This window comes from Babylonia areolata, chromosome 3 (assembly GCF_041734735.1).
Source record: "Babylonia areolata isolate BAREFJ2019XMU chromosome 3, ASM4173473v1, whole genome shotgun sequence".
Lineage (NCBI taxonomy): Eukaryota > Metazoa > Mollusca > Gastropoda > Neogastropoda > Buccinidae > Babylonia > Babylonia areolata.
The window spans coordinates 56228570-56238784 of NC_134878.1; the positions used below are offsets into that span (position 1 = coordinate 56228570).

Genomic DNA, 10215 nt, shown 5'->3' on the forward strand with positions numbered 1-10215 from the left:
CACACATGTGCTTGTGCTTGGTGACAATTTTATTCATCGGTTCATTCATTCCTTTATTATACTATCATCTCTCTCAATAATGGTCAGGTGCATGAGGAGGACCTGCACCGAGCGGTGAACCATGTGATGGACAGTCCAGCAGAGGAAAAGGACAACAGTCCAGCGGCCAGTGTCCGGCAACAGCTGACAACTGCCACGTCACTGACCGCTGCTGCTGCTGCTAGCGCTGCTGCTTCTGCCGCTGCTTCTGCTGCTTCCAAGCCGGATGTACGCTGCGTGCTGGTCAAAGTGGGTACAGTTCTGTGTGTATGTGTTTGTGTGTCACAGTGTGTGTGTGTGTGTGTTAAAAAAATGTGTGTGAATGCCTGGTGAGTATGCATGAATGTATCCTCTTATGTGCATGTGTGTGAGTCCTGTGTGTGTGTTTGTGTCTGTGTGTGTGTGTGTGTGCAAAAAAAAAAAATGCGTGTGAATGCCTGGTGAGTATGTGTGATTGTACTCTCTTTTGTGCATGTGTGTCAGTCCTGTGTGTGTGTGTGTGTGTGTGTGTGTGTGTGTGTGCAAAAAAAATGTATGTGAATGTCTGTCCTGTATGCGTGATTGTATCCTCTTGTGTGCGTATGTGTGTGTGTGCGTGTGTGTACTAAAAAAAATTGTGTGTGAATGCCTGGCGAGCATGTGTGATTGCACCCTCATGTGTCCGTCTGTGTGAGTCCTCTGTGTGTGTGTGTGTGTGTGTGTGAGTGCAAAATAAATGTATGTGAATGTCTGTCCTGTATGCGTGATTGTATCCTCTTGTGTGCGTGTGTGTGTATGTGTGTGTGTGTGTGCAAAAAAAAATGTATGTGAATGTCTGTCCTGTATGCGTGATTGTATCTTCTTGTGTGCATATGTGTGTGTGTGCGTGTGTGTACTAAAAAAAATTGTGTGTGAATGCCTGGCGAGCATGTGTGATTGTACCCTCTTGTGTGTATGTGTGTGAGTCCTGTGTGTGTGTTTATGTGTGTGTGTGTGTGTGCAAAAAAAATGTTTGTGAATGTCTGTCCTGTATGCGTGATCGTATCCTCTTGTGTGTGTGTGTGTGTGTGCAAAAAATATGTATGTGAATGTCTGTCCTGTATGCGTGATTGTATCCTCTTGTGTGCGTGTGTGTGTCTGTGTGCGTGTGTGTACTAAAATAATTGTGTGTGAATGCCTGGCGACCATGTGTGATTGCACCCTCATGTGTCCGTCTGTGTGAATCCTCTGTGTGTGTGTGTGTGTGTGTGTGTACTAAAAAAATTGTGTGTGAATGCCTGGCAAGCATGCATGATTGTACCGTTGTGTGCGTGTGTGTGAATCCTGTGTGTGTGTGTGTGTGTGTGTGTGTGTGTGTGCTAAAAAAATTGTTTGTGAATGCCTGGCGAGTATGCGTGATTGTACGCTCTTGTGTCTTTGTGTGTGTGTGTGTGTGTGTGTGTGTGTGCTTAAAAAATGTGTGTGAATGCCTGTCTTGTATGCATGATTGTATCCTCTTGTGTGCGTGCATGTGAATCCTCTGTGTGTGTGTGTGTGTGTGCGCACACAAAAACAATTGTGTGTGAATGCCTGGCGAGTATGCATGATTGTACGCTCTTGTGTCTGTGTGTGTGAGTCCTCTGTGTGTGTGTGTGTACGTGTGTGTGCTTAAAAAGTGTGTGTGAATGCCTGGCCTGTATGCATGATTGTACCCTCTTGTGTGAGTCCTCTGTGTGTGTGTGTGTGTTTATATAATCATGCATGCACATTCACTGTTTGTTTGTCAAAGCATTTAAAAACAAGCCTCCGTGTGTATATGTTTGTGTGTGTGTGTGCCTCATAGACCTTCTTTTATCTTAGCTTTGTTTTTCTGTGGGAAAAGCTTGTCCTGGGATTGTGGAAACATTCTATTTTTTGCAAAAGCGTTTCCTACTGTATTCTGGCCTTTCTTTTGGTCATCTCGTCTGGACGAGTTCTCTCTTCCTGCCGAGTTTTATTCTGGCTCTGTTGTTCTTTGTGTGTGTGTGTGTGTGTGTGTGTGTGTGTGTGCATACATTGTGTGTGTGTGTGCATGCATGCATGTGTGCACATGCATATGCATAAGTTGTGTGGGAAAAGGAGTGGAAAATAATGGGAGGTGGTATCTGCATACCTTTATTTGCATACCTGTATGTGGTCATTTGGTGATTCGTCCAAAACGGAACAAAACAAAGCAAAACAACTAAACAAACAAACAAACAGTTTACAGAGAAAAAAAAATTTTCTTCCACAATGTTGAAATCGATTTTAAAAAATTTTTTTTTTTTAAGATTATTTGCCTGTTTAGATGATTGTTTTCTTGGGTTATTTTTTTGTAGTTATTTGATTTTCTGAGTGGCTTTTTTTTTTTTTTTTTTTTTTTTTTTTTAAGATTATTTGCCTGTTTAGATGATTGTTTATTGTTGTTGTTTTTTTTGTAGTTATCTTATTTTCTGAGTGGCTGAATCAGACTTTGATCCTTAAGAAAGTCACGTCGATTCTTTCTGTGTGCACAGAGTCCGCAGGACGGGTTGAGCTTTGAGGACGAAGTGGTTCTGGACTATCACGATGACGTCATGAGCAACGATGTGTTTCCAAAACCAGTGCTGTCCATACCTGGTTGAATGAAGGCCCTCCCTTGAGACCTTTCTCTGTGCAGGGTTTTATCCAACATGTTTTATGGTGGCTCATCGCTGTACCATGGCTACTGCTACTACTACTACTACTGTTGCTGCTGCCGTCCATTGCTGCTGCCATCAGTCGGTCTTCTTCTGCCAGATTTCACGGCACCATCCTGTGCAATAAACAGTTGTGCTGCATTGCACAGTGACAGTGCTTCCTCTGACGTTCCTGGTCTCATTTTCAGGTATAATTCTTGTAATGATAAGGTGAAAATGAAATTTGAAAAAAAAAAAAAAAAAAAAAAAAAAAAAAGGGGGTGGGGGGTATTTTTTTTTGTGTGTGTGTTTTCCGGTTGACTGCACATGGTAGATTTTAGAGAGGATGATCTGATATTTGAATACAGTCTTCGTGTTTGTACGAATATGCCACCTGAAAAATAAAAAGTCTCAAGGATTTTGTTGTATATATATATATATATATATATATATGACTACTATTTATTGCCTGTTTCATGAATTGAGTGTGTTTATATCCATATCTGGTCCACTGATGTATTGCTTTTGATTTGAGTAGTTCGGTTTTTAGAACACACTTACATTTATGCAGTGATTTTTTTTTTTTTTTTTTGTAATGCCAACACTAATTACAGAATGGTATGGTAATCTTGCCTCTGCAATGCAGTAATCTTTAAAAAGAGAATGACCAGTGAATATTAAAAGACTTGGTGAGGCTGATTGCTTTGGGCAGGGTAGCCAGATTCAGGGTGAATGGAATCTCAGCAAATCCAGAGATGATTTATACCTTTCTTAATCCCAAGATTCTTTCTAAAAATCCTTTCTTGTGTCTTTTTTCTTCCCCCCCACCTTTTTTTTTCTTGTAAAAAATATGTACAGGTGTTTGCTGAAGTTGTATTTGAATAATATGCTTGCATGTGTTTGCATATGATTGTGTGTGCCTGTATGCATGATTATGAATATGAGGGTTATCAACATGTGACACATTTTTTTCTCCATCATGTGGAAGATCTGGTTGACAACATGCTGACTCGTTTGTTTTCATACCGTGGACTTGAACTTGAGTCAGTTCACTTTCAGAAATGGAATTCATGAAATATCAGGAACTTTTGATCACGATGATGTGGGGTTTTTTTGGTTTTTTTTAGGTAACCATTCCACTCCTTGTTTTTATATTGTAGATTTTTTTGTATACATTTTTCTCTCAACATTATGCTTGTGGAGCTGAAATAAGACGGGACATAGGTATATGGCACTATGTACCGACCATGTCAAACTGGAGAAAATTGTAGGCAGTAGCTTAGCAGCTCTGGTTGGGAGGTCTTGTGGCTAATATTGTGCAAAAAAGTCTACATACATTCCAGCATGGTTCTGGTTCAGCCAATCAGCGTGATTTGCTCCTGTAGCCGGCATGGTTCTGGTTCAGCCAATCAGCGTGGTTTGCTCCTGTAGCCGGCATGGTTCTGGCTCAGCCAATCAGCGTGGTTTGCTCCTGTAGCCGGCATGGTTCTGGTTCAGCCAATCAGCGTGATTTGCTCCTGTAGCCGGCATGGTTCTGGTTCAGCCAATCAGCGTGGTTTGCTCCTGTAGCCGGCATGGTTCTGGCTCAGCCAATCAGCGTGATTTGCTCCTGTAGCCGGCATGGTTCTGGCTCAGCCAATCAGCGTGATTTGCTCCTGTAGCCAGCATGGTTCTGGTTCAGCCAATCAGCGTGATTTGCTCCTGTAGGAAATACTCAGGAGCTGAAGGATGTAAAGGGCACTGATTGGCTGAGCCAGAGCGAGGCCTTGGGGTCTGTTTCCTGTATTGTGCTAGACACAAAAAAATTACCAATCGAGGAAATCTGCTGGCTATAGCTTGCACTTGTGTAACATGTTAAGTTTAATTTTTCAGGGTGCTCTACTATGGGTAAACTGGACACAATAAAATTTTTGTTGATGAGCAGTTGTTGACAATTTCTCGTTTAAAAGATAACAAAGTATTCCAGAGTTCTAACCAAAACAGGGAGTGGGTGAAGGATTTCCTCTTGTCAAATTTGTCATATATATATATATTTTTTTTTCTTTCTTTCTTTCTTTCATTTGTTTTTTGTCCCACACTGATCAGCATTGAGCTGTGTGGTCTCCTGTTCTATAAGAACTTGGTCTTCTTCTTCTTCTTCTTCTTCTTCTGCATTCATGGGCTGCAACTCCCATGTTCACTCGTATACGCGAGTGGGCTTTTACGTGTATGACTGTTTTTACCCCGCTATGTAGGCAGCCATACTCCGCTTTCGGGGGTGTGCATGCTGTGTATGTTCTTGTTTTCATAACGTGCGTATTTGATCTTCTGCTTGCATATACACACGAAGGGGGTTCAGGCACTGGCAGGTCTGCACATATGTTGACCTGGGAGATCGTAAAAATCTCCACCCTTTACCCACCAGGTGCCGTCACCATGATTTGAACCCGGGACCCTCAGATTGAAAGTCCAATGCTTTAACCACTCGGCTATGTCGCCCGTCAAAGAACTTGGTCAAACTGGTCATCATCATTGCATCATCTATACAGTCAACAGGCAGAAAAAAAAGGGGTTGGTTTTTTTTGTGCCCTTTCATTTCCTGATACCGAATTGACATTCATTCAGTATTCATATGACATGTGACTTCAAATTAACATTCATTCAGTATTCATATGACATGTGACTTCGAATTAACATTCATTCAATATTCATATGACCCATGACACCGAATTAATATTCATTCAGTATTCATATGACCAGTCTTTCATGAACGCTTCACATGGACGGCCATGTCCTATGCATAATTCTTACTTCCACTTTCCATTTTTTACTTTTCTTGCAAATATCTGTAGCATCTTCGTCATTCCCATGGGAATTTGTGGCAGTGCATTGAATGATGTTACTGTTCCATCTGTGTTTACATAGAGACCTTATTTTAATCCGTGCTTTTTTAGTGTTCTAATGATTCGTCTTCCACTGATTTTGGCGCACCCTTTGAGTCAGTAGAGTTTCATGTGGGTGATTTCATTCCTTCACCTCGCATTTGTATATTTGCACAACTCTAGTCTTCCATTTTGGTTTTGATGCAGTCTCGCACCCATCCCAGTTTCCATGTATTATTGTTTCTTTCACCATCCGCATACACACCTACTGGGCTTTCTGTTATACTCAAAATAGACCTCTGGAGAGTTCCGTGCTTACATGGCTGATAGAGGCACTTCACATGATCTGTGGTCTGGAAGTTGATTGGCTCTCCAAAATTTCGAGCAACAAAGGTGATTGAGAGATGCAGAACATGCAAAACTTCTTCTTCTGTGTTAACTCGTATGCACATGACCGTTTTTACCCCGCCATGTAGGCAGCTATACTCCGTTTTCGGGGGTGTGCATGCTGGGTATGTTCTTGTTTCCATAACCCACCGAATGCTGACATGGATTACAGGATCTTTAACATGCGTATTTGATCTTCTGCTTGCATATACACATGAAGGGGGTTCAGGCACTAGCAGGTCTGGACATATGTTGACCTGGGAGATCGTAAAAATCTCCACCCTTTACCCACCAGGCGCCGTCACCGTGATTCGAACCCGGGACCCTCAGATTGACAGTCCAACGCTTTAACCACTCGGCTATTGCGCCCGTCGAACATGCAAAACAGCAGGCTTCTTTTTTTCTTTTCTTTTTTTTTTTTTTTTTGGCTGTTTTTTGTGGGTGCATATGATGGCATTTCATTGACCAGAGTTTGGTTGCAGTTTAGAGGCTATCAACTGAAGAAATGGAGGACAGCACATGTTTGCTGCTTTTGTCTGTGTCGATCACCTTTTGCATTGCTTTAAATTTTGAGTAAAAGTTAAGACACGCATGCGCAAGATCCAAGATGGCTGCGGAACTCTCCAGCAGTTGATTAATGAGAGAAAAAAAGTCAATCATCAATACTCCTGCATATTCACCTCCCCCCCCCCCCCCCCCGAGACTACATTGTGAATATAGTGTGCATCACAGAAAAAGTGCGTGTGTGTGTGTAAATAAAAAGATTTGCCGCCAGTGTTTTCCAAGTTTTTGTATTGGCCTTACATGGTGACATTGTTCATTTGATCACTATCATCAAAATAAAAAATAAAAAATCTAAAAAAAAAAAAAATATCAAAAGTCCAGTCCAGGCAGTGTTTGCTTATTTTGTGATAAAAAAAAAGAAAGTTATAATGTATTTGTTTCGTCAATGCCTGACAAGTGCATTGGGGTTGAAGCGAAGGTTCGGCATGTATTTATTAAAACTGTCTTACTGTAGGCGCATATTCTTGAAGCTCTATGCGCATCTGCTCTTTTTATTCCCTTTTTTTTTTCTTTTTTTTTTTTTTGGTATAGCATATGTGAATCAGACACCTCTTAGAAACTGAAACTGAAAACTGTTGGTTTTTTTGTTTTTTTTTTTTTTTGGTCTCTTCATCTTCATTGTTTAATTAGATAAGTTGTTTGTTTGCCCCCTTAGAGTGTAAGGAGTTCAGGGCCGAAACACTTGACTGAGGGGGGCTTCTTCTCTGAAGACCTTGTACTGTCCAGCTCTCCCTAGAGTTTCTTGTCACAACTGTTTCTTCTATATCTGTCCCTGACTGCTCCAGGACAGGGTATGAACAGAATTAACAGGATCTGTTTTGTTGAAGCGACAACAGCAAAACATTCCGAAGGCAAAATAATTTTAACTGAGAAGGAAGGAAACCCGGTGAAGAATTAATTTCATCAGAAAAATTAGAAATGTTACTCTGCGAGTATGTATTTAAAACAAAAAAAATTTTTTTTTCAACTTTATTGTCTGAAAGGAATAATTTATTTAGACTCCACCATATTTATTAAAACAAAATAGATAAAATAAAAACATTATTGGTCAAGAAGGACCAACTCCTATTGACCTTGTTCGATTCTTTTATTTTTAACAAGTCAAAATCAATTTCCCATGATTACTATCAGAGGAAGAAGGCTGATACCAAAATGTTGTACCTAAAAGAAAGGTTTTTATTTTTTTTTAAATTTTTTGTTGTTGTTGAGATTTGCCTTATGAATTTTTTTTTTTTTTTTTTTTTTTTTTGTCAGTTGGTATCGTTTTGTTACATGAATACTGGATTTGATTTTGATGTATTGGTTACATGATTTGATGGACTATTTTTGTTGTACATTTTTTAAACCAACTGTTTGGTCAGTCAGGCTCAGATGAGGTGATAATACCCTCATCCCAAAAAATGAATCGAAAGTAGTTACTTGAAATTTTGAGTTCAAAAGGTAAAGGGAAATATATTTTTTTTAATGATGCCAAGGATGAAATAGATCCGACCACCCGTCCTTTGTCTCAGTGTAACTTACTGACATGGCTCTGTCATGCTCAGTTTTCTTCTGACCATATTGGTCAGTTGTATTCATGGTCAGCAAGGCCATATATCTGACCATCTTGTCCCCCCCAAGCCCCTCTCCCCCCCCCCCCAACAGCCCCCACTACTACACACATCCCTGTCCCTCTAACACACAAACACACACTCATAATTATACACACGCATACACACAAAAACGCACACTCGCATGTCCACTCAAACACACACACACACCACAAATTTGTAGGTTGAACAGACCTAGTATTACTTGTGTCATTATCATGATCATGGTACTGCATGTTCACCATTGTGTCAGCTCAGTTATAGATTTTGGAGGTTTTTTCAGTATACAGCGAACAGGAAATAACATATCTATAGAGAACTAACGCTTGGAACTTGACATTGCACACACGTGCAAGCATGTGTGTTTGTGTGACATTTTAGAAAAAAATCTATTTATGTGTACATGCGTGTAATCTTGTCAGTTCATGTTGTGCCTTGATATTCGATTAATTTATTGATCTGTTTTGTTCCTGCGAGCATAAACATGATGTAAAAAAATAAACTTGTGTAAACTGTATGTACCCTCTGCAGTCAGTTGTGCTGTAATGATGATAAAGAACTACATGAATAAAGCGTATGAGGGGGTGGGGGAAGGCTAGGCTATTTATAGGGGTGCAGGATTTGCATTTAGGGGCTACGCAGCGTGCAGATCGCACCCGAGAAATATGTTTTGATGGGGATTGGATTGGGGTGGAGTGGTGGGAGAGTGAATCACTTTTGTGGAAAAAAAAAAACCTGAAAAAGATAGGAATTGCATTGCCAAGCTGTGATCTTTTTCATAGACAGCAGCCTAAATTCCTCAACAACAACAAAATTGTTGAATGCAATACATCATAAAAAAAAAAGAGAAGTATGATGCCTCCACAATTTTTTTTTTTAAATTTCATTCTGTTTAAAAAAAAAAAAAAAAGATTGATTACGTTTGCATTAAATCAACACATCTTTTAATTGATTTCATTTTGTGAAAGAAAAAAAAAAGAGGAAGTAAAATGGCTTTGTTACATTTGCATTATAGTTGTTGTGCCTTGGTCATTGGGATTGCGAGTCAGTACTGTACTCTATGAATGTCCGATATGTCGGCTGAAAGATTTCAGGACAGTTATTGGATTGTATGCAGGCGGTAGAAGAAGTATGATTTTGTGTGTGTGTGTGTGTGTTTTCTCGGAATTATGATTTTGTTTAAAAAATTGTGTATTGCTTTTTAAAATGTGGAAATGCTATTCCTTGCCATGGAAATGTGTGTGTGTTGTATATGCACACTTATGTGTGGGTGTATGTTGTGTGCGGAAGAACGTGCAACATTCTAAAGCACATAAAATGTGTGTATTTTCCATTTTGTGTCATTGTCTGTGTGTAGTTATGACATGTTTGGGTAAATAAAAGCACAGTGTTGATTGATTTGCATTCAAGGATATTAATGTGTTGTTTGCATGTGCATCTTTTTTTGTGCCTTGATATTCCAGATAAATGTTGAATGAATAATTTTGGGTGGTTTTTTTTTATGCATCATGTTTTAGGTCTTTGTGTCAAATTTAATAAGCCTTGATGTTTTTGTTTTTTTGTTGTTGTTGAAAAGGTGAGGTGTGTTACATATATATTATGCAAATTAATTTATTCCTTTCTATTGTTGTATTGATGAGCCATGTCAGCTGAACAGACTGTGTAATTATTGACTTGTTCAACATATCCCGAGTGTTGCAAGTGAATCTGTTTCCTTCATGAACTGCATCCGTGTTGTGTCACATTGAAAAAAAAAAAAAAAAAAATCCACATGTCTCTGATGACCTGTTGCACAAATGGGTTTTGATTTATGTTTTCCATGCAGTTTCTGATGTGGGTGTGGTAAAAGTGTCTGTGTTGGGAGTGGTAAGGAATGGTGGGTGGTAGGGAAGGGGAGGGGGTTTGTCGGAATGGATTGCTATGTCACAGGCATGTTTATGTTTGGTTGAAAAAGTGGGTTGGTTTGTAGGGAGTGGGTAAAATTTTAAAGATATTGCAAAGAATGTCTTGTTGTTTAACTCGCTCAGTACGGCCAGTCCTCTCTTCTCCTCTACACAGATCCCTCAGATGTCCAGTGGGTGTTTGAATGACCCAACCTTTAGCTTCCGTCGTCAGAACTGTGGTATTCTTTATCAACATTCA

General features: G+C 39.7%; 1 protein-coding gene across 1 annotated transcript in view; it reads left to right on the forward strand.

Annotated features, from left to right (window-relative positions):
* The window catches only part of LOC143280641 (growth arrest and DNA damage-inducible protein GADD45 alpha-like), a 29385-nt gene extending 26449 nt beyond the window's left edge, over positions 1–2936 (forward strand). The window contains exons 4-5 of the mRNA XM_076585367.1: positions 88–288; positions 2532–2936. Of these exons, the coding sequence (XP_076441482.1) occupies positions 88–288; positions 2532–2639 (309 nt within the window). The 3' untranslated portion in view covers positions 2640–2936. The remainder of the gene's footprint in view (positions 1–87; positions 289–2531) is intronic.
* Positions 2937–10215: the final 7279 nt, after the last annotated feature.